The sequence below is a fragment of the Acinonyx jubatus genome, chromosome A1 (assembly GCF_027475565.1).
Source record: "Acinonyx jubatus isolate Ajub_Pintada_27869175 chromosome A1, VMU_Ajub_asm_v1.0, whole genome shotgun sequence".
In the NCBI taxonomy this organism is placed as follows: domain Eukaryota; kingdom Metazoa; phylum Chordata; class Mammalia; order Carnivora; family Felidae; genus Acinonyx; species Acinonyx jubatus.
The window spans coordinates 136,612,830-136,638,166 of NC_069380.1; the positions used below are offsets into that span (position 1 = coordinate 136,612,830).

Below are 25,337 nucleotides of genomic sequence, written 5' to 3' on the forward strand. Positions count from 1 at the left end.
AAAACCTTTCTCGTTTCATGTCAGGAAAGCCGGCTTCTCCTGAGCATTTGGCTGGCTTTCACTGCTCTAACTGTAACTTAACAGGTTTTTTTTGTTTGTTTGTTTTTTGTTTTTTCCTTGAAGCTGGTTGAAAAAAACAATAAAAACTTGGAGCTAAGGTTCTTACCTACAAATATGTATGGTACTGCTAAATTAATTTTTATATCACCCTTATTTACTAAGCTTTCACCCTTGCCTTTTCCTTGTGGTTTTTACTTGTATGTTTTTCTTCTCTTTCTAATCTACCTTTAAACTAATTTAGAACAAAGTGAATCTGAATAAGTGTTTGAATTCTTGCCCTTAAGGGGCTGACAGTTGGAATTGGGGCAGAAAAACATGTTGCCTCAGCACATTATGATAAGTGAAACAGGAGTCATATGCAAACTCTGTGGCTTCTGACAGTTATCAGGGAAAGCTTCCTGGAGGAGGTGACCCTGGAACTGTCATCAAATGGAGGGAAGGGAATTTGAGGCAATGGAAAGATTTGTAATACAGAGTTTTGAACCACAGGATGAATTGAGGGAAACGGTGATCATTTTGTAGTTCTGTCAATTTCGTGTGTGTGTGTGTGTGTGTGTGTGTGTGTGTGTGTGTGGTGTGCCAGTGACACAGGCTTGAGAGGGAGGCATAGCAATATGGCTCATACACAAGGCAAGGAACTGGAGCCTCCACCCTGACAGCTGTGAGAGCTGTTTCAAGCAAATGAGATTATTATTTTCAAAAGGTCACTCTGTGAGAATGTGAAGAATGGGTTGGAGGGGTTGGAGGCAGGGGTGATCGCTGCTGTAAGTAATACAGAGGAGGGTCTGCACCACAGCAGTGTGATGATAGTGGAGAGGTGGGGACAGATACTGCCCTAAGGGTGTAGGATGTCAGGTGGGTGTCAGCAGTGAGGGAGGAAGTTGATTCCTCCAGTCCCTAACTGGGTTAGACCTTACAGGAAGGTCTGTGTTCCTAACTGGGTTAGACATTAGAGGAAGCAGCTTCATGACAAAGCAAAAAGTTACTCCTTTGTATATGGGTTGAGTTTAATGGGTCTAGGAGCAGCCAAGGTAAGGTACCTGAGGTCCTGCAATCAATAAGCAAAATAATTTGGACAGAAACTCAAGCGCTCCAACTCCAAAAAATTCGTGTGTGTCGTGTATAGACCTTCTAGGCAATGCTTTGATTTGTATGTGCTTGGAGGACATATTAGAAACTGCACGCTCCAGCAGAGAGCAGTATTCAACGAAAGTGGAAATATTCCATTAGTTTTTGTCCATTCTTGAACCTGTAGACCACTCAACCGGAAGAAGGAAACATTGTGAATGTAAAAGTATGCTTCTTTTCCTTCTTCTTTAAGCCCCAAAAGCAAACCTTCCCTTTGTGGTCTACTAGGAGATTCTTAAGAGGTTATGTTTTTCTGTTCCTCCTGGGACAGTGGGTGGAGTGGGAGGCTCCACGCTTGTATCTGTAGCTGCCATTGATTAAAAGATGGCAATGTTATGCCGGAGATCAGCTTTGTAGTCTCTGTTAGTGTAATAAATGGTGTCATCATTGTCTTTGAGCCAATTATGTTTCCATAGTTTCATGATTGTAATCGTACTCCCAGCAGGATGGGATGTTATTCGAAATGAACTAAATAAAAAACCTTCTCATTTTTAATATGCTGAGATGAATATGCTAATGATTAGTATTTATTAATCTACCAACTGACACTGTTTTGTCCCTTGCCGCCTTCGTCCTTGTTTGATCTCCTATGCTAGGATTTCCCAAGGAGCATTGTACAAAACACCCATGTTGGGAGATGCTTTGATAAATCAGGATTCTTGGACCAAATAGGTTAAAAAATGCATTGTAAGAGACCTTCATTCGTTCTGGAGATTGAGAGTACATTAAATGTTTTTCAGCTTCTAGTTAACTTGTTGCAGTCAAGACCCCCGGGTGACCTTATTCGATAGCTCTCCAGGTGGTTCATGCCAAGAATCCCCTTTTAACGGTGCTTACACCATCTCATGGAGATGGTCTGTGGAAGGAACTTGAGGGATGTTGCCCTTCCTCATTTCTACTGTTCCTGCCCTTTCTGGACTGTATTTCCTTCCCTTTCACTATCAGTCACATGGATCCTCTCCATCCATTAGCACAGTAATGCTCCCACTGGGAGCTGGGTAAGGGAGGTGTTTTTAAAACTCGTCTTGGCATCTTGAATATTGAGAACACCTGTGCCTTGCCACCCACCCCCCCCCCCCCGCCCCCCACGCTGTACTTTCTGATGTTGTTTGGCAGGTTGATGCTGTTTAGCGTCTGTGGGGCATAGACAGCAAACAGAACCATTGTAATATCACTGACCACTATATGACTCCATTTTCTTTTATATTCTGTAGTTTAAAAACAAAACCCTATGTGATTTGCTAACTGTCTTGACTTCTGTGTTAAATAGTCCCTTACTTTGTTGGCTTCTCTCCATTAATTATGTTCCACGTTTTCATTAACAAGGAAGTGGGGAGTCGGGACTGGAGCTTGAGTTCTCATCACACAGGACAGAAGGCAGAATCTTTTCCTGCAGGCTGAAACAGCAGTTCACAGCAGGGCGGAGAGGTTTCCTCTTCATGACCCCGCGACAAAGGCGGGAGAGGCTATGGATCCAAACACGAGGCACTGTCTAGGCAGGCAGATGTGAGCCCTGCAGGCTCATCTACTTATTCATTCTGTAAACATTTGAGTGTTCAGTTTATGGCAGGCAGTGTTCTAAGCGCTGGTGACATAGCAGTAGCTAAAAAGGCAGAGAGAAAAAAAACCCGATCTCAAGCAGTTTACTTGTATATAATTGCATGCCAATATTTGTTGAGTGCCAGACCCTGTTCTAGGTGCTGGGGACGCGGCTGTGCGCTGACCACAATTTGTGCATTCCAGTGATCACTGAGAGGGACATTGCTAGGAGTCAGGAGTATATTTGCCCAGTTGTATACATGAGAAAGTAGCAGCACAGAGGGGTCACATAACTTGTCTGACGTGATACTTGCTCAGGCAGTCAGAAGTGTGGCGCGTAAATTGTCTTACCTGTCCCACCATCCAATAGCCACTACCCTTATATAATGGAACACTCACCTATTTCATCCTTGGGCTGCCGATGGAGAGTTCTCTCCAGCGTTTGTGTAATGGAAACGTGTAGAATTGGAAGCATTGCCTTGAAATCAGCTCTCTTCCACATGGCTGACCTGTCTCATAAAGTCCTTCCAAGGATTTATGACCCACAGGCACATCTTGATGACACACACCAACTACAGGCAGACTCTGCTGAAAACTCAGCCCCACCATGATCTGGCTTCTGAACATTCTGCAGGTCATTGAGCTGTGTTTTCTTTTGCGCCACATGGTGCAGCTGGGGGTATCATGTAATACTTCATCATACGGCTTAAATGAGAATATACAGGTTGAGTCCCTGGACCAGTGTCTGACCACAGATGCTTAGCCACTGCCAGTGCATAGCAATGCTAGCTTGTTACAAGTACAAGTTATAAGCTGGGCTAGGGTGGCGTTAGTGGCAGTCATGCACGTGTTGGGATATCAAGACACAGTTCTTCCTGTCAGAGTAACGAGGTAAGCAGCTCTTTCATCTGAGAGTTCCTTAGATGAGGTTGCAGCCCTTCCCTCTGTGCTCTGGGTGAGTGAAAGGTGAAGAGGGAGCTGGGTGGGGGATCCTCCTTATTGGAATACTTACGGTGAGTTACTGGGCAAACAAGGGGGCTTTTATGTGTGCACGGTTTCCCTTCCAAGAGTATTTTATTTTATTTTATTTTATTTTATTTTATTTTATTAAAAAAATTTTTTTAACGTTTATTCATTTTTGAGACAGACAGACAGAGCATGAACGGGGGAGGGGCAGAGAGAGAGGGAGACAAAGAATCTGAAACAGGCTCCAGGCTCTGAGCGGTCAGCACAGAGCCTGATGCGGGGCTCGAACCCACGGACCGCGGGATCGTGACCTGAGCCGAAGTCGGCCGCTTAACCGACTGAGCCACCCAGGCGCCCCAAGAGTCTTCATTTTAAATACTGTAACCAAATGTCTTTTTAGAAATGTTGAATACAGTTCCAAGGTTTGTCAAGACGCAGGTCCTTTAAGCCAGGATGGGTGAGAACTGAGGTGTATGGGTTTCAGGACCGCAGTTAAGGAGGCTGTTCTGTGGGGATTGGTTACTCAGTTGGACACAGAGCTGTTACCTTAACCCTAGTGTGGAGTATCCCTCCAAGGACTTGATCAGGGTTTTTCACCTGAAGTCAAATATTTAGGCTTTTTGAAGACCATTACAAATCATACCCAGAGAATGTACTTTCCAGCCCGAGGAAGTGATTTGAAATTGTTCATTTCATCTTAAAGAATAGCTCAGCTTTTTCTGTACTTTCTTTAGAGACTGGCCTTGCCCATCTTCTTTCTCCTCCCCACAGAAGAGAATGGGTTTCATCATTAGAGGACCAGGGATAAAAATAGGATATCAACCTGATATGATGTTCCTTTTGTGTGTTATTATTATTATTATTCTAGTTTTTTCTCACACGTAAGGAAAAATTCTTCTCCTTGCCTCTCCAAATGATTACAGAATTAAAGAGTAGCAGTGTGAGCTGGAAAGAATCTCCGATTCTTCAGAACTCACCTAGATGTAATAACTTCTGTTGAGATGTGCCACGGACACTGGCTCCATCTGGGTTAGATTGGCAGGCTAGCGGCAAGGACTTGCATGAACTGAGCTTACTTGTATTAGGAGTCTAATACAATTGAAATAAGCTTAAGTTGAAACCCTACAGCTAAAGAGTTTCTTTCCCAAGTTGAACTAGAATCTAAGTGGGAAGCCAGAGGGACACAAGAGTAATTCACAAGACAAAACTGAATGTCATTTATACCTTTCAAATATGACTTGCCTCATTTTATTCAAGCAGTTGAGTAAATCAGAAAAATTATTTCCTGACCTCAGTTGGAGATGGAATGATTGAGAGCTTCTGCTTACTAGATGTTTGTAACTAAAATTTGGGGCTGAGGGTATCTTTTTTTTTTTTTTTTTTTAAATACCCATGACCAAGTTCTTCATTCTTTGAAATTTTATGGACAGTGGACGATGCACACTGGAGATCTAAAAAAAGAAAACAAAAAAACCACAAAACCCACCCAAAACTATATCGTAAAGACATATTAAGCATAGTTACCACATGACCCAGCAATTACACTCCTAGATACATCCTCAAGCAGAATGAAAACCTACATCTCCATAATAAAAGGTATGTGCAGGTGTTCATAGCAGCCTTATTTGTAACTGCCAAAAAGTCGGAACAAACCCGAATATCAGTTTAGGAGCGAATATACAAAATGTGGTCCATCCACATGATTGAATGGCGTTTGGCAATAAAAAGGGATGGGCTACTGGTACATGACAACATGAACGAACCTTAAAAATAGGAAATATCCAGAACAGGCAAATCCACTAAGAAAGAATGAAGATTAGTGGTTGCCTTTGGCTGGGGTAGGAATGCAGGCAGTTAGGGAGAAATGGGCATTGAGTGCTAATGGGTATAGGGCTTCTTACTGGGCGTAATGAAAATGTTCACAAATTGTGATGATTGCACACCTCCGAATATGTCAGAAATAATTATATGCTTTAAATGGGTGATTAGTATGATATTTTACCTTAAAGCTGTTGAAAGGTACTTCTGTAGGGGAAGAAGTGTATACTAAAACATTAACAATGGTTTTATTATTTCTTTTGATATTTACAAAATGTTTAAATTACTTTGGTGGTCCAAAAAAGTGTCTTAAGTAATTTGAAAACATTTTGAAAAAGATGCCTTAAAGTCTTTTCGAAAGGACGCAGAGCACGCATATGAAAATTATATTGTAAAACAACCCTACATTTGGAATTGCTTTAGGGCAAGAATCTCTTCTCTCACCTTGATGTCCTCTCCCCGGCTGATCGTGTGTCTCAGCCAGTGATCCAGCTAATGTTGTGGACTTGAATGGACTGTTAAGGCTCCTAGAAGAATGGGGCTCATGCTGGTATTTCTGTAGATAAGTGCCTTATCCTCTCTCCCAGTCCGTATTTATATTGGGAAGTCCAAAAGATAGTCTTTCCTAGTATTCCCACTTTTAGGAAAAAATGGAATAATTGGGATGGTGAAACAAGAGGTCACAGTGTTAAATGGTCTCCAAATTAAGGCTTCTTAAGGAAGGCTTCTCAGATTTGTTCATTTTGCCATTTTAGTTCTCTGGGATTTGCGAATCAGACATGCGCAGTAGGGTAAAACATTAAAGTGATACATGGAAGTGATGTTGTTATATAAGGGAAACACCAGTGCGTGACTGGAAGTGAAAGGGTGACTTTTGGACTTAGCTGGAGGGGTGGGAGGAAGCCGAGGGAAAAGCATTCATCCGTCTGATCAGTCTGGCAGGTTAGAAGTTGCAGTCAACAGTGATGGTTTTGAAAGTGTTTGAATTTGTATTTCAAACAAGTGAACCACTTTCCCTTCCCAGTCCTGACCTACAGTTTGCCTCATGATCCACTACATCTCATTAGCTCTTTCGGGCCACCAGATTTCGGTGGAGGAGAGAAGCATTTATACAGTGCCTTTAATATGCTAGGCACTCTGCTTGGCATTGGGGATTCAAATGTTGGGCCCAAATCAATTTGCACCCAGCCTCCCTAGAACTCATCCTGTTGGGAGAATAGGATCCATTCAAAGACTCTGAACCACTCTGAATTCCTTTGGACCTTTGTGGAGGAGGCATTGCAAGCTGAGAGCATGACCTGTATTTTCCAGTTGTACTTTTGATGATGCCTTGCAAATCTAACCCAGTTACTGACTTGGTTGTGGACAGCTGAACCTGAACCAGGGGTGAACAGCAGTAGTTGGCTGGGTGGCTCTGATCAGGACTTTTTTTTTTTTTTTTTTTTTTTTTGCCTCCTTGGGAGGAGGTGCAGCAAAGGGTATTTAAAGAATACTGATCATCTTGTATTTTCAGTGTAAGCTTTTGCTTTGCTTGAATGTAGCCTCTGGGCTCCCATTTTTCAAAAGGGGACAGTAAGACTTAACACAGAGTCGAGATCTATTAGGCTCATCTCTTTCTTAACAAAACACTGCTAGTAATCTTAGAGCTCCTTAGCCCTGTTTTGTGAAAACCGTGTTTGCCTGCATAGTGTCGCTGGTGAACGTGACTATCAGAGATTATTTCTTCCATTATAGTTTGGAAGTAAGAAAACATGTTTATTAAGTTTGGTAAATCAGGTTTAGAGGGGATAATCCTTCTGGGTGGGCCGGGAAGGCAAGATGAATAGGCCTTTAAAACAGCATAGTTCGAAGTTACTGATACCATTATCTGCTGGAGGTTGCTATAGCAATAACTGGTTTGATTGCCCTGTGCAATTGATGGTACAGGGGAGTACGTGTAAAAGGATCCTGGTAATTTAGCAGAGACTCTCCTGGAACAATATGATTAAACTCCAGTAGAATGAGTGCCAACTTCTTGAAAAGCTCTAGGATGAAGTTGTGTATAGTCCTAGATTAATTAATGATACATTATTATCCTGGATCTATACACTGTCACAAATATTTGTAATGGTGTTTGGATAAAGGTTTTATAACTCTGAAAGTTATTTTTAAAGTGACGAAGTACAAATTTTAAAAAGACGTGCCCCTTTTGATATAGTTTGTGGTTTTTGCATTAATGAGATTAGATTGTGTCTGAAACAGAAGAAAAATGCAACAGATTATACAGAAAACTGTAGGCTGACGGTGTGCAAAGCCTGGAATTTGGAGAGTGGCAGGAAGCTGGAATCTGAACATAGGATCAGGGTGGCACATCTTTTGTTATTGCAGGCTGGGTTTTACCAGGCGCTAGGGCCTTCTTCATTAGCACAATCTTGAATAAAATGTGTGCTGCCCCTTTTAATCACTGCTGTGGGTACACAGTTGTTTAGAAATGCGGAATGCTAATTTAAGAGCATATGGTCTGAAATGGCTTTAAAGGAATATTTTCTAGTGCCAAAACAAAAACGTGTGTGATTCTCTTGGAGTCTATGCACAAGTGTCTGTTGAAACTTTGGTTCTCGGACTCCTCCCCTTCTTTAACATGGTGCTATTTTCCCCCACCTAGCCAAATTTTAGGGTTTGGGTATGTGTGTTTCAAAACAAAATCCCTAATACTTTCTACAGGTGCTTCGCATCAATTTATGCATCTGTGTAACAGGACAGAAAGCTTTATGTTAGTGTTTTGAATTTCGGCACTTGAGCAGCTGGCTTTTAAAGGGTGAAATTGGCTCCTTTTGGCGTTCCTAGCTCTGACCATGTTCCGCAGACGCTACTCTGCTGCCACCTGGAGGCCCCGTGTGGGCTCTGCATTTAAAGGTAGGTAGGGATCCAGAGAACAGAAGCTGCTCAGGCTGGGTGTCCGAGTGTCCCTCATCCCTGCTCAGGTCAGTTGACATGAGCACGTGAAATTGAAGCTGTTATCTTAGCATTTTTCATTATAGGTCTTGTAAGGATTATGAATGCAAGGACAGTAAACTATTGGGGGACATAAATATCTCCTTACTTGTTAGTAAACCCAAGGTTTATGTTAGCAAATTAAAAAAAAAAAAAACCCATCATGACAGTGAGAGAGTTGACTGCTGTGCTCTGTCCTTGACCTGTTGTAATTTTTTAGGAAGTGCAGTCTACTTTGTCTAAGCAAAAACATGAATGAAACTCCTAGCTTTGGTGCCTGGCAGTAAGAAGAGCTTGCGTAAATACTCCCGGAGGTCTGGAGCCTCAGGTGACTTCAATTAATAGGAATGGCTAAGTGGAGTGGCAAATAGCTAGTTAAATCAGGGGGGTTTCCTCAGAATCAGCGTTGGGGCCGGCCATGGTGGCAGGGCAGCTGAGGGAGGGTTCAGGGGAGGCCGGGGGCCCACGCTGTTGTATGTTAATACAATTGGTGGTAAAGATTCTTAGCCATCTGCCCTTGGTAAGAGTGTCCAACACTTATTTTCCCCAGGCCCCAGCCTGCTTTTGGTGGTGACATGCCAACAACAGTGACTCTTGTTTATGGGCAACTGAGTGGGAAGAGAACCAGTCAGCACCCAGAGAAAGATACCCCGTAAATAAGCCTTCCTGTTTAGCCCAGGACATCCCGACCACTCATATTTCCAGGAAAGCCTTTATTCAGAAAGAGGGCGCTCAGTGTGCCTGTGGCCTGTCCGTGCTCAGCCTGGCATCATCTGTGGTGGGAGCGCAAGGGTTTTGCTAGCACTGTGGGCTTTTAAGGATGCCTGAGGAAAGGCCACAGCTCATCTGGAATGAATTAGGCTCTTTTGAAACATAAAATGTGTGGTATTTGAGGAACTAGACGTGGGATTTCCTCAGGTAGGTACTCGTCATGTCCTTAGAATCCGGGCTATTTTGAAGAGCCTTCGCTCTGTGAGCCGCCTTCCTTCTGAAGCCAGGACATTTGTTTATTTAATGGTGGTTTTTTTTTTTTTTTTTCCCCTCAGGATTTCCTGCAGGAGGTCCGGGGCTTGTTTGCCTCTTGGTCCACATAAAAACTACCAGAGTGTGGTAGTTGGGCTGTCAGATACTCTGCTCGGTGGAGAGGTGATTTTTAAGAAGCTTCCTCTAAAAACCTAGCTCCACACGGAGAGTTCCTGGGCTACGCAATTATATCTAGTCATCTAGTTTTTGTTTCCTTCGTGGTCTTTTAATGAAAGCTCCCACTGGCTGATCCTGATGAGGATTATTCCTTTTGCAGAGATTAAGAATTTGGTGTCTGGCGGATCATCACCGGAAAAGGAAGACGATGTAAAGGTAACGGGTCTCCTCCCCTCCTTTCTCCTTTCCACGTTTTCTCCACAGCTGAATTAGAAGGGAAGGTCCAGCGGTGACAAAACATTTTAAAAGAACCAAATCTGAAAACAAGTAAAGCCCCAGGGGCATGCCCCAAGTCACATGCAGAGTAACTTGCAATTCAGTTTCCTTTGCAGTCTCTTGATGACCAAAGCTGGCTGTCTTTCTGGGTCGCAGTTGTGTATGCAGGACCGTTGTATGTACATTTTCCAAAATAAGTTTTTCCTTGAAGACTGAGAGCTATGGAGGTTTGCCAGCAATGTGACAACTGGACCTGAGAGCCAGCCTCCGGGAGTAAAATCACCTGTGGGGAGTGGTCAGGTGTGCTTCAGCGTAGGGCCCGGTCCTTTCCCTAAGGCAGCTCTTCCATAATGCTAATAAGTCCAAGACTAGCTTCCTGTTGATGTGCTGTGATACACGTGACACGTCTTGATTTTTTTTTTTATTTTCTGAGATGATACACATGAACAGAATTGTGGCACATTAAGTAATTTTTTAACATCCCTGACTTTATCGATATTTTCCAGCGTGTGGAAAGCCCAGTGGTTCAACCGAAGGAACACGAAGACTGGGACAGTCTAGATGCGGGTATGTTCTGAAATGCCGCTTTCCCCTGTACTCACAGGAGTATGCCAGTCCTGGGTATGCACGGGACAAAATGAAATCTTCCTTCCTGGGAGCTGTGGCTAGTTTGTGAACACGATGGACGTAAATTTTCCTTGCAGCAACAGTTCTAATATTAGGAGTTGAGAGGTTGAATAATATCCACTTATGATCCTTTAAAAAACAAATCAAGACAAAACCATGAAGGCTTTTCCTGAGCAGTTGAACTCTGAGCCAGACTCTGTCTCGGGACTCGCACTGTGTTGCTTATGTTGTTACTTCTGTGAGGTAGGCTCCGCTTGCTTCAGGTGAAGTAACGCAGGGGTCCTTGAGAGCAGGTGGTGGAATGGAGACTCCTAACTTCATTCTGCCTGGCCCCGGAATCCCAAGCTTACCACCCTCCCATTTGGATACCCACTTGGGCGGCCCTCGGAGCTGAGCCCCTGTGGTCCTCTCCCTGGCCTCAGGAAAGACCAGAAGCTTGTCACTGGGTGCGGAACTTGGCACAAAGAGATCCCTTGGCCGGGTGAATGTAGTTTATCCCGGGGACTGGACATTCTCATCTGTCCACAAGTTCTAGTTCACAAGTCTCTATGGCTTCTCCCCAGATCTCCTTGGCCATCTTCCAATTCTTGAGGGCTAATCTGGACCCCAGGCTTCCGCTTTGAGTTAGAGCCTGATGAAGCAGTTGGAGGCTGGGGGACATACATAAACTGGGCTCTCAGCTGATGTCTCGTCTCGGCCCCTGGGCGGTCTGGGCAGACCTCTGGGGCTCAGTGCAAGGCAGATACGCACCAGCTCTCCCAGTTGGCTTCTTTAGACTCGGCGAAGCCGGGGCAGTTCGCGCACCTGGAAGGCACACAGGCAGAGTAGTGTGAAGTGTTGCAAGGGTGCAGTGGAGGTGCTATTGGCCCCGGTGGCGAAGTGCTCAGGCCGATGGGAAGGGCAGGGAAACGGAGACAGTGCCCAGGCTGAGTTTAATGGTGAAGATGGGTGGGCCCGGGAGCCTAGTGGCGCAGGGGTCTCCCTGGAGGCCATTGGGGGTGTTGGCACATTTGGCAGGCACAGGCAGAGCAGTGACAGCAGTTGGGGAGGCGTGAAGAGTAGAACACGGCGAGGAGGAAGTACCGTCAGCGTCCGTTGGCTGTGCTGCTGGTAGCTTGGCCGCGAGCCAGACGTGTTTCCAGGGTCTCCCTGAATGAGGTACTACTGCAGTTGGGACAGAAACTGAGATTCTTCCGAGCAGTGTGCGCACCTTTAAGATTGCTGCTATATAAGGTAAGGGTACTGCTTGACTTGCAGAAGAGGGGAAGAGGAAGGACAAATGAAAGCAAACATCTCCGTTTAAATGACTGTTGTAGGCCATTAAAGCCAGGATCCTAGCCCTTGCTCACGCGTACAGGATGTCTCATCTACAAATTGCATCATGCCCCCAGGAACGTTAGCTGTGAAGAATGTTTACCAAAACACTGCTGGTGGGGGAGGACCGTCGGCTGTTACAGGGGTTCAATAGCAAGAGGAGACTAATTTTCAGCCTTGAAGGCTCCATTCTCACACTGGTGCACGTGCTGGGTTAGAAGACACGTGGTAAGGAGACAGTAGTGGTCTGACCTCATCAGTGTGTTTGGTCGGTCACAACGTTGTGTCTGAGGAGGATTGTAATAAATGCTTTGAGACAAACTTGGACTTTAGTCCAGTGAGTTATGAAAAGGGCCGTGAATGATTGTGCCTATGCTAACGTTTGCTTTTTGTTCAGTTAAATTAAAGTCACCTGACTTGATGCCAAGAAGGCTCTTTTTAAAAGAGCCTTCTGGGACAGAAGGGGGAAGGAAGCAGTGAGCAATAGTTGGATGGTAAACCCGAGTCTGGAATCTGAAATGGCTTTTCCCCAAGGTCACTTCCAAACTATTGTGTTATTTTATATGTGCTTACATTCTGCTCAGTCTGCAAGGACACGCTGATTAATGTGGGGTTGAGATACATGTCTTGGCTGACTTGGATTATTCAAAATAGTATGACGTTAGTTTTGCACGCTCTCATAAACTACAGCAGTGCTGTTCCAGTAGAACTTTCTGTGATGACGGACATGTTTTATATCTACATTGTTTGCAATGGTAGCCAGTAGCCATAGGTCTATTGAGTGTATGGTCTGTGACTCAGGAATTGATATATATACATTTTTAAAAATTTATCGCCCTGGAAATTCCCATTGTATCGTTGGCCATCAGAGCATCAAGAATTATACTGGCTGTTAGTTCCTACACTGAAAATGGCTGTTGATTGCAGGGATGATGTCTTGGGTGGGTAACAGCTGGTTAGCTCGTCCAAGCCAGTGCCTCTGAGCCACTCAGGGAGTACTAAGAGGACTTTTGGGAGTGATGGCCCTGCTCTCTGTGGATGCTGTAAGAACCTCCAAGGGGAGGCTCTCAGTTGAAAGGCTGGGATCCAATTCTGTTGCCGTCAGAGTGAAAAGAGGAACTTCGCAACGTGTATTTCCTTCACATTGAGGGCAGGTAGAATGGAGAGAGCGGGCAGAGCATTTGGAGGAAATGGATTGAGAGAACATAGATGAAATGGGCCAATGGAGAAATGAAGAAGGAAGAAAGGGTCCATTTGGCTCAAGTATACAGGACTGAATGTGATTAAGAAATAGAAGCTGGGCGGTGGGTTGCAGCAAGCCCTGTGCTGAGGAGAACGGAAGTGGACAGCGGTGGGGATGTGGGGGGATGTGGGGGGATGGTGAGCCTCAGCCACCCTCCTGGAGCTCCACCTGCACACAAAAATGCATAAAGCATCGCTGCGCCAGCCAGGTTGCACGTGGCATGACCCGTTGCTGTCGTGCAAACTCTACTTTTAAAAGGTTGAATTTGAAAAAATACAACTGCCTGGTTAGAAATTAAGATTTCCAGTGGAAATCTTGTGCTTGAAGACTGTGAAACAAGAGTGCCGGTATCTCAGGTGAATTATAGAAGGTCCTGGAAGAGAACACTCCTGCTAGCCTAGCAAGGGATACTCAAGAGTGTGAGTGAAGTTGTGTGTGTCACACCAGATTCGGTGACACTCGCACGGATGTGGATTTTTCTGCAATAATTTATCAGCCATGTCCTGCATTGAGCAAAGATTGTTTAAAAATTACAGCTCAAGCTGTAATAGTCACATATTATATGACTATTTAGATGGAAAAAATGGGTAGGCGAACTAGACTTGTTAAAATAAGAACCAGGTGAGCATGTTTTAGCTTTCCTTATGGGACCTGGTTCTAGGGAGGTAGAGATGGAGGGGAGCTCGAGATGGAATTGGCTGGCATCATCGGCCTTGCTTGACAGTCCCAGGACCTTGAATCTCTGGGCAAGAAGCAAAGCCGTTCCAGGTTTGGCTGGCTGGCAGAGAGTGGGCTTCCTGAAGTGCCAGAGAAGACTTGAAATAGAATGTCGTGCCAAGTAGACTTGTGGATAAAATAATCTTTCTAAATTATGGAAGTCATAAATGCTCACAGTAGAAAAATTTGAAAGCTTATAAAAAGTAGGAAAAGAGAAAAACGCCCCTGGAATTCTCCCACCCCAGAGCAGGTGCCCTTCAACTTTGGTGTATTCCTACCAGTATTTTTATTACACATCCATTTTTTTACATAGTTGGGATCATGTAAATCACAGAATTCTGTGTCCTGGTTTATTCATTTAACATTATATGCCATAAGTAAGCTCTATTTTAGTAGGTAGCTTAAAATGATTCTGTACTTTTTTTTCCTACACAAAAATGGGTTACTTTTCTAAAATGACAGGGAAAGTATCTTAGATGATGCCAACAAGTACTTATCAGTGAGAAGAAAAAGGCTTTTTTTAATAATATATGTGGTTTGATTTTATAGAGTGACCTGATTTTCATTTTATGCTGAGGCTCGAATCCCAATTAGTCTTGAATAATTCTTGTATCACTTCATTGCTTTTGCTGTTGTTACTTATATGTAACATGAGAAAAAGAAAACCTTTTAGTTAGTAGGTGTTGGGACTGGGAGGGGTGGATATCAGGGAGACACATGAACCAAAGCTGGTGTAGAAAGAAACCCGACCCGATTACCCATCCCCCCTTCCCCCAAAAAACCCATCCAGACCAATTGTGAAGACAAGGAAGCGGAAATAGACAGAAACAAACAGTAGGAAGTGCAGTGTTGCAGATTGCCTAACCTAGACAGCACAGACTTTCATGACTACAGAAAATACTCAAAAGGAGAAACAAAGGCCTTACACAGGAAGCTTAGGAAAAAATGTGAGCGAGGGGAACCTGGAAGGAAATGATTGGAAGATCCAAAGGATCAGCCCCTCTAGAACAAAATGTTTGGTGTAATACAAACTTCTTACAGGATCCTCATTTGTGGCTCTATTTGGGAGAGGTCCAGGTCCGTGGATTTCAGTGGTAAGATGCATGGAGGCCATATAGTCATTCATGTTAGTTTGGCATAAACCACCAAATAAGTAGGGCTAATCAGGTTAGTCTTTGGTTTCTTATGTTAACTAAAAGTTTAGAAATGGAATTCAGGTTGCTAAGTTATAAAAGCATGTAAAACAGCACTTTTAAGTTGTTTGTGAAAATAGCTTTGAGATGGTTCCAAATGGCGCAGAATCTTAAGATCTAGCACCCATGTCAGTGGAAGCTGGCTGTCTCTTGGCTGTTATTTAATAATAAATGTGTATCTATGTTGAGATCTGAAGAATGTTAAATGAAACATGAAGGAATATTTAAAAAGTGTCAGGGAGAAGGGAGCTTAGCAGAGCTTGTAACCTTCTGAAAAAGAAGTTTTGAAATTTTTGGCAGATCTCTCTCTGTGCCCCAAGCTACAGAAGCTTCTGTGGATTCCTTTTTTTAGGCCGGGGATGGGAGGGGTGTGTCATTTCTTTACCACAAGCCAAAGCTTATCAGTGATTTGATTTTTGAAACAAAGGGGCTGGGGCTTTAGATGGACAAATATCCCAGGAAGACCATTGGGGATGCATAGTTATTTGTAAAAACAGACTCATTGTAGTCCTGTTGATTTCAGTGAATTTTTTTTTTTTAACTGTGCTTGTTGAGGTTTTAAACACTGTTTTTGGTAGAAGAATTTACTGACTTAACTAGAATTCCGCTGAGTGTATGTAATAAGCTCAATTTGGGTGTTTTACCATGAGTGTTCTGCCTGTTCTCTTTGTGCCTTCACTGTTTGGACACATTCTCCTCGTGGAATGTGAATAAAGCATTGTTCTTTAAATTAGACGATAGGAATATTTATTGGCAGAAATGTATTCCATAAATTAAAGAATTTGGGGAGTTTTAGGTTAATCTATACTATAATCTAGGAAGCATGTACACACTAAAACCTTACTGGAGGTGTAGAGTGTCATGCTGCTTTTCTTTGGATTAAAAAACAAAAACTGTTAAACTGAAAGTCCCAAATCTATTATGAGCCTCATGCTCTGCCGATTAGCCCATAAATATAAAAAAGGGAAAATAAAAGTGAATGAAGATGAAGAGTTGCATAGGTACTCTGTTACCCTGCGGTTCTAAACTCAGCCTACACATTGGGATTACCTTGGAGCTTTATACTGAAACCTGTGTCCATCCCCATAGAAATCTGACTTACTTGGTCTGGACCGTAGCCTGCACTTAAAGAGTTCTACACGTTCCCCAGGTGATTCTCAATTGTGGCTGGAGGTTGGGAACCATGACATATGTCCTCAGGGGAGCTCTGCTTTCCTTGAACCACCCCTGACTTCCTGGGTTTTCCATATTTTTGGAGTTGGGGAAATGGTGGTTCTACTTTTATTGCAATAGATAGCAAAAGCAATTAATGGAAGCCAATTTGTACTGGGTTTGCAGACTCCCAATGATTATCACCATCAATATCCTCATCGATCTCTGGGGAATGTAAAACCTTTGGGAAAAAAAAAATTACTGAGAAAATTTCCCAATCACTTGAACCTAAATGAGATGGTTAATATTTAAAGATTAATCACTTTAAAATATAAAGAAGGAATCCTGTGATTGTGACTTGCTTTCAGAGTCATTTATTGGACTTTGAGGTGCACAGATGGGGATGAAGGGAATTGTGTTTAGCTCATGTGATAAGGGCTTTACAAGGATGCCTGATGTTTGGCATTAGTACCTATAGTACTAACGGAACTACCTTTTTCTTTCTTTTTGCAAACAAATTTAATTTCTGAAATGTAACTGAGGGAGGGGAAAAATGGCAGTTTTTTCTCTGAATTCTAAATGTCCTTTTTGTCGTTGCTGTCTTTCATTTTATTTTTTCGTCATGATGGGTATATTCTTTAATCCCCATCTCCTATCCCCGCCCCCCCCTCAACCTACCCTCTGGTAATGATCAGTTTGTTCTCTGTAGTTGAATCCGTTTATTGGTTTGTCTCTCACTCTCTTTTTTCCTTTGCTTGTTTTATTTCTTAAATTCCACGTGTAAGTAAGATCACAAGGTATTTGTCTTTCTCTGACTTATTTTGCTTAGTATTATACTCTTTAGCTCTGTGTTGTTGCAAATGGCAAGATTTTCTTATGGCTGAATAATTTTTTATTTTATGCACCCTCTACCCACCCACCCTCCCCCCATCTTCTTTATCCATTCATCAGTTGATGGACACTTGTGCTGTTTCCGTACTTTGGCTATTGTAAATAATGTTGCAATAAAACTAGAAATACATATATCCCTTTGAAGTAGCGTTTTTGTATTTTTTGGGTACTCAGTAGTGTGATTACTGGATCATTTTAAATTTCTTGAGGAACTGCCATACTTTTCCAGAGTGGCTGTACAAGGTTGCATTCCCACCAACAGTGAACAAGGCCAACACGTTGTTTCCTGTGTTTTTCATTTTACCCAATCTCATAGGTGTAAGGTGGTATCTCATTGTGGTTTAGATATGCATTTCCGTGATGATGAGTGATATTGAACATCTTTTCATGTGTCTGTTGGCTATCTGGGTCTTCTTTGGAGAAATGTCTGTTCATGTCTTCTGCCCATTCTTTTTTTTTTTTTTTTTTAAATTGGGCTGTTTGTTTTTTGGGTACTGAGTTGTATCTGTTTTTTTATATAGTCTGGAGACTAGCCCTTTATTGGATATGTCATTTCCAAATATTTTCTCCCATTTGTAGGCTGTCTTTTAGTTTTGTTAAAGGTTTCCTTTATGCTGCAGAAACTTTTTATTTTGATGTAGTCCCAATGGTTTATTTTTGTTTTTGTTTCCCTTGCCTCAGGAGACATACCTAGAGAAATGTTGCTTTGGCTGATGTCGGAGAAATTACTGCCTGTGCTCTCTTCAAGGATTTGTATGGTTTCAGGTCTCACATTTAGGTTCCTAATCCATTTTGAATTTATTTTTAAATTCAAATGATGTAATAAAGTGGTCGACTTTCATTCTTTTCCATGTGGCTGTCCAGTTTTCCTGACACCCTTTGTTGAAAAGACCATCTTTTTCCCATTTACGTATGAATTGTAAATTTTCATTCTCTAAAATAAGATTCTCAACTCCGAATAAACTAAGTGAATAAGTAAATTCCATAGGCTCCATCCCTAAAGATTCTATTTTGATGGTTTAAGTCAAATGATTAGATATAGAATTCAGGCAAAAATAAAATATTAAAGAAAGTAAAACTAATTTATAAAACATGAAAACAAATGAAAACTGGGAAATATATTCTGGAAATACACTTAACATTTATTAAGAAGAGTTAAAATTCCACCCATAGATTTCTTTCCCTTGTGTTGAAATATTCGAGTATAGCGTATACAGACGTCAAATGTAAAAATTGCTCTCACAGAAGAAACTGGGCTCTGGGCCTGACAGCAGAGTACGTGTGCTTATGTGAGTTGAGGCTTGGTTTTAATTGAGTACCAGTGGCTAATCCCTTGGAAGGGACTTCAGGGCAATTAAGTAAGAGCTCGTATTGCTGGCATGAAAGCTAACAATTTACTGGGACACACTGCTTTAACTTTCAGAGTGGCTAATTGAGAGGACCCTTTTATGAAACATGGCCCCTTTCTTCCAACATGAGCAAGAAAGCCAACAGGATTTATTCTTCACAGTATGAGATCCTGTGGAAGAATGCATACAGCCAAAATACAGAGAAGTGGTACAACCACAAATTGAATAGGAGACCCAGTAGTAAATCTGTGTCTTTATAATATTTTAAACAAATTTACCTTCACTCTGTGATTTTTTTTTTTTGATACGTAGAACTTGAGAAGAAAACTGTGAGTAAGCTAGCTGGGTTTCATCCATGCTCTTGAGATCTGTCTGCGGATAAGATTTCTGTGATCCGATTGAGGTAGGCTCACTGAGGTACCCTCAGTTGTACATGAGAGCCTCTCCCTAGGGTTACCTCTTGGGAACCTCTTAATTCCAAAGAGACACTATTTGTTTATGAAAAATTAAAATTAGTTTCAGGATATCATCTTTAATGTTTAATTAGCTCTGTTGGTAACTTCACATAATAACTTAAAAGAAAGTGGAGTTTTAAGCATGACTTGACTTCTCCGTATCTCATTAAGTAAGTGATTCAGTATTTTAGCATGAATTCCACAAACGTTTAATGAACATAGATTCTGTACTTTACCTCATCCTTTAAAAATGTTTTAAGCTTTATTTTTAGACTAGCTTCAGATTTACAGAAAAATTGTAAAGATCGTACAGAGAGTTCCCACACGCCCCTCTTCCCCATCAACATCATGTATTATGGTACACCTTTTTTTTTCCAACGTTTTTTATTTATTTTTGGGACAGAGAGACAGAGCATGAACGGGGGAGGGGCAGAGAGAGAGGGAGACACAGAATCGGAAACAGGCTCCAGGCTCCGAGCCATCAGCCCAGAGCCTGACGCGGGGCTCGAACTCACGGACCGCGAGATCGTGACCTGGCTGAAGTCGGACGCTTAACCGACTGCGCCACCCAGGCGCCCCATGGTACACCTTTTTAAAATTGATTGATGCATTATTATTGACAAAAGCCCATACTTTATTTAGATTGCTTTAGTTTTTATCTGATTTCCTTTCTGTGTCCCAGGATCCTATCCAGGATGCCATATTGTATTTAGTTACCATGTTTCCTTAGGCTCCTCTTGGCTGTGAGAATTTCTCAGACTTTCCTGGTTTTTAATAATCTTGACAGTTTTAGGAGTACTGGTCAAGTGTTAGGTATAATTTCCCTCAGTTGTTATTTTTCTAAAATTTTTTCCCATTATTAAAATTGGGGTTATGGGTTTGGGGAGGAATACCACAGAGGCAAAATGCCATTGTCATCACCTCATTGGTGTATGCTATCATTACTTTCACTGTTAATGACGACCTTGATTATCTGGCAGAGGTGGGTTTTGTCAGCTTTATTCACTATAAAATGATTCTTGCCCACTACTCTTTGCACACTAAACTCTTTGGAAGGAAGTCATGATGTTCAGCCCATACTTAAGGGGTGGCGTGTCATCTGTATACATCCTTGTGTGCTAATAAATAATTTGGAATTCTCCTGCTTGGGGGGCTTATACCCTTCCTTACCTATTTATTCAATCATTTATGTCAGTATAGATTTTTGGATATTTATTGGATACTTGAGGTAATAATCTAGTCCTGCTTTATTGTTCAGAAGTGGTCTCACTCTGGCAATGGAGGAACTCTTCCAGTTGGCTTCTTTGTCCTTTGTACATATTTCTGTCATTGTGGGGTTTTGTTGTTGTTTTAGGGGAGTGAACATACTCTTTAAGATACTCTGATGGTGGATACATGACACTGAATTTGTTAAAACTCAGAGAGCTTAATGGCATACAGAGTGAACTTTAATATGGGCAAATAAAAAAATTAAGTTGGAGGATCCTATGGTGGAGACAGAATGTGACAAAACCATTTAACTGTACTAAAAATGTATGAAATGCCTTACTGTAGGGGATGAGGAGAGTTCAGACCTCAATAACTTTGAAAATGAGTAGAGTCTGTAAGATGAAAGGAAAGGAAGCGGTACATACACATTGTCCTCTGGGTGATGGAATTGTTGGTCCCGGGGATACAGGTTAACAATTATACCACTGTAAAAGTACCCTGGAAATGAACAATTAAGCAAATGGATTATAGATAAGATTGTTATGTTGGAGTGGGAGTTGGTAGATAACCAAGGTGAGGAGGCTAGAACGATCTTTGTGCTAATGAATTAGAGTTGGACACATCAGTATGTACTCATGATTAGTTAACACGGACACGCATAGTTGCTCATAGAAATACTTGTAGATAAATGTGTATGCATACGTTAGGGCACGCATGTAGGTGTCTCCTTACTCTTCCAGTTGACAGGGCCTAGAAGTAACAATACTCTAGTTAGCATATGTAAGATGAGCCACCCTTTATTTAAAACTAGGATTCTCCATTCTGTTTTGTGGGAATTTTAGCTTTAGAACTATGGCATGGATAGATTTAAGTTTACATTAGAACTGATTGTTTAAGTCTCTTGCCCATTTTATATCTCCTAGTTAACTTTTGGACATGCAAATATAAAAGTCCATAGAAGAATAAGTTGAACTTTGAATGTTAAAATTGGCTTTAAAAAGTAGGTTTGTAAATAAGTTTGTGGCACATAAGAAACTTTTTTGGGAAGATTTGGGAAAATTGGAATTGGAAAATTATCAGAAAAAACCTAAAATGTACATGTCGCTCTCCCTAAGTGTCGTGGCTCTTTCTATCATGAAGGATTCCTTTGTCCTGAAGCTATGACAAGAAACTTGACTATCTGTCCACCCTTGCTCTGTCCAGCCTCGTGGCTCATATCCTTGCTTTCCCCACCCCTAGGACCTCTCACATCCAGTGTCCACAGCTGCCTCTCCATAATAGAGTCAAAATTCCTCATAATTCATTGTTCAGAAAAACCAAGTGCTCATGCTTTTTTCCTTTTAGGTTATGCCAAGGATTTCAAGGTCTAAAACAAAAATAGATCCACCAAGAGTCTTTTTTTTTTTTTTTTCCTTAAGAGTATCATCTGGATAGAAATTGATCATTTTAGCCTTATTAACTGCTAGGGGAAGCATTGACAATATAATTCTTTTTTTTAAAAAAATGTATGTATGTATGTATTCATTTAAATATAATTTATTGTTAAATTGGCTTCTATAAAACACCCAGTGCTCATCCCAACAAGTGCTGTTTCGAAGGGAACATGCACCCCCATGTTGATAGCAGCACTATCAACAATAGCCAAAGTATGGAAAGAGCCCAAATGTCCATCAATGGATGAATGGATAAAGAAGATGTGGTATATGTATACAATGGACTATTGCTTGGCTACCAAAAAGAATGAAATCTTGTCATTTGCAACTATGTGGATGGAACTGGAGGGTATTATGCTAAGTGAAATTAGAGAAAGACAAACATCATATGACTTCACTCATATGAGGACTTGAAGAGACAAAACAGATGAACATAAGGGAAGGGACACAAAAATAATATAAAAACAGGGAGGGGGACAAAACAGAAGAGACTCATAGAACAAACAGAGGGTAACTGGAAGGGGTGTGGGGGGGATGGGCTAAATGGGTAAAGGGCACTATGGAATCTACTCCTGAAATCATTGTTGTACTATATGCTAATTCATTTGGATATAAATTAAAAAATAAAATTAAAAAAATAGTAAAAAAAAAATTAAAAAAAACCTATTTATTTATTTAAATATAATTTGTCAAATTGGCTTCCATAAAACACCCAGTGCTCACCCCAACACGTGCCCCCCTCATTGCCCATCACTCACTTTCCCCTCCCTGCCCCCCACCCATTTGTTCTCTACATTTAAGAGTCTCCTATGGTTTGCCTCCCTCCCTCTCTGTAACTTTTTTTTCCCCTTCCCCTCCCCCATGGACTTCGGTTAAGTTTCTCGGGATCCACATATGAGTGAAAACATATGCTGTTTTTCTCTGTCTGACTTATTCCATTTAGCATAATACCCTCCAGTTCCATCCACATTGCTGCCAATGGCCAGATTTCATTCTTTGTCGTTACCAAGTACTATTCTGTTGTAAATATAAACCACATCTCCTTTATCCATTCGTCAGTTGATGGACATTTGGGCTCTTTCCATAATTTGGCTATTGTTGCGAGTGCAGCTATAAACATTGGGGTACAAGTGCCCCTAGGCATCAGCACTCCTGTATCCCTTGGGTAAATTCCTAGCAGTGCTATTGCTGGGTTATAGGGTAGTTCTATTTTTAATTTTTTGAGGAACCTCCACACTGTTTTCCAGAGTGGCTGCACCAGTTTTCATTCCCACCACCAGTGCAAGAGGGTTCCCGTTTCTCTGCATCCTCTCCAGCATCTATAGTCTCCTGATTTGTTCATTTTAGCCACTCTAACCGGCGTGAGGTGGTATCTGAGTGTGGTTTTGATTTGTATTTCCCTAATGGAGTGACATTCAGCATCTTTTCATGTGTCTGTTGGCCATCTGGATGTCTTTGGAAAAGTGTCTATTCGTGTCTTCTGCCCATTTCTTCACTGGATTATTTGTTAAAAAAAACCTGTATTTATTTTGAGAGAGTGTGTGAATGGGGGAGGAGGGAGACAGAGAATTCTAAGCAGCCTCCATGCTGTCATCACAGAGCCCAACCTGGACTTGATCTCAACGACTCTGAGATCATGACCTGAGCCAAAGCCAAGAATCAGACACTAACCGACTGAGCCACCCAGGTGCCCCTGACATGGTAATTCTTGAATATGTTGCTTCATGTAGAAAAGTGCTTTCCTGTCCTAAATGTTCTGGATATTTTCTTCTTACACTACATGTGGAGATTGTCATAATACAAGTAATGTCATCCTGATGGATTTCTAGGGTATACCCAGTTTTTCCCCTTAGTACGGTGATAAAAAAGCTTTTGAAAGGGCATGCAGGTTTTTTACTCAAATAAGTCAAGGTAATTAAGGTAGGTAAGAAATAAAAAGTACTCTTATATATAAAATAAGATGGCTTTAGGAAATGGTGGCATCCTAGAATTCTAATTTATGGTAACAGTGTTTGTCCCATGCTCCCAGTAGATGTCTGTTTTATAGGAAATCAATTTTATGGGCTCTGTTTATACACAATACAGAAGTAGAGAGAAAAATTGTAATTCAAATGTCTGGCTGGCTCCACTCGTGATGCCATGTCCCTGAGTGTGACACTGCTGATGTGAATGTCCTGTGCCACTGTCCTTCTCAGAGCACATCTTGAGCCCATGGATAGGAGCTGTGCTTTGAAAGATCCTTATTTTCTGTATAGCGTGGCTTCCCAGTAAGAGCCAAGCATTTCACTTCGTGCATAACCAGAGTCACAATGTTCTCCAACAAAGAACTGCTTGTGTTGAACGCCACCAGATGACACAGTGCCTTCTAAAGGATTTTGAGGAAGATTCTGACCATCCCAGGCTCCATTACATTGCCTCTTCTGGCTGAAGTGCGCCAGGGTAGGCTTGTCCTGACATTAGGGGTTTTTGCCTCCAGTTCTTTGTGTTTTTTAATGACTTTCCCCCAGAATGCTGTCTAGCCGTGTTAGAAACTGTGGTCTCTGGTGGTTAGACAATGGAGCATAATAGGAAAAAAAAAAATCTTCCTTCTCTTTCAGTCTTGGTATGATTGGGAACTTCTTTGCACATTAGCGTGTCTCACCTTAAGAGTCTAAATGCTCTGCTGGCTGAGCTAGCCAGGTACGCTAGCAGGTCTCAGTTTAGAAAAAGCTATCACTCCGGAGGTAAACATAAGAATACTTCAGTGTCTATAATGTAGAAGAGAAATACAGCGAAAGGGAAACTTTATTTAATATTTAAGAGAACGTAATGAAAACTTAAGTTCTTTACTATTGCCCCATTTGATTCTCACAACTCTTTGTAGTATGGACGTTATGGACCTCCTTTTGTATGAAACAAGTGAGGGTCGGAAAGTAACTTGGTTAGGGTTGCTAAATAAGTGACAGAGCCACTGTCTAAGCCTAGATACATAATGGCTCCCCAAAGCCATGGTTTTTCTTTTCAGCTTCTGACTGCTTAAGAATATGAGTATGACACGGGGCGCCTGGGTGGCTCAGTCAGTTAAGCGTCCCACTTTGGCTCAGGTCATGATCTCGCGGTCCGTGAGTTCGAGCCCCGCGTCGGGCTCTGTGCTGACAGCCCAGGGCCTGGATCCTGTTTCGGATTCTGTGTCTGCCTCTCTCTCTGCCCCTCCCATGCTCATGCTCTGTCTCTATTTCTCAATAATAAATAAACGTTAAAAAAAATAAAAAAAAATAAAAAAAAGAAAATGGGTATGACACAGCTCTCGCACTCCAGGAATTTTGGGGCTTATTGGAGGATGAGAAAATTGTACAAATATTATAATTCAAATCAAAATATAAATACCCTCTGAGGAAGATTAGTTTTACCAAGATTGAAAGGTAGGTGGCATGCCATCATGACACGAGGAGAATGAAGGGAAGCTTCCCTTCTCTGTGGGTCTTGCAGAGAGCCGAAACTTCAGCAGCATCTGCCCTACATGTTTGTCACCCAGTGGAGGTAATTTTCTAAACAAAGGATTTTCTACTTACAGGAGACACAGTAAGGCTGATGAAATCATTCACACCCTGGCATCATAATAGTTGTATGATAGCGGGTGAGAAAGTGGCCCTTGGGGGACCTACCATTGAATTCCTCCACCTGCAGTTGGAATCAGCCAGAGAAAGCAAAGAATTTAAGCCATTGAATGTGAACAAGATCTAAATAACATCTTGAATTGATTTAAATGCAGTCATATTGGTATAACAGGGGACAAAGTTGAGTACTCCAGGACACATGATAAATGACCCACATTTGGGAGAAGTTCTTTGGTGAGCAAGAAAATGAACTGGCCT

The 25,337-nt window shown here is 41.9% G+C and overlaps 1 protein-coding gene across 1 annotated transcript in view; it reads left to right on the forward strand.

Annotated features, from left to right (window-relative positions):
- Positions 1-25,337, forward strand: part of ARHGEF28 (Rho guanine nucleotide exchange factor 28) — a 304,554-nt gene that overhangs the window by 155,789 nt on the left and 123,428 nt on the right. Inside the window, exons 8-9 of the mRNA XM_027040097.2 lie at positions 9,785-9,840; positions 10,407-10,467. Of these exons, the coding sequence (XP_026895898.1) occupies positions 9,785-9,840; positions 10,407-10,467 (117 nt within the window). The remainder of the gene's footprint in view (positions 1-9,784; positions 9,841-10,406; positions 10,468-25,337) is intronic.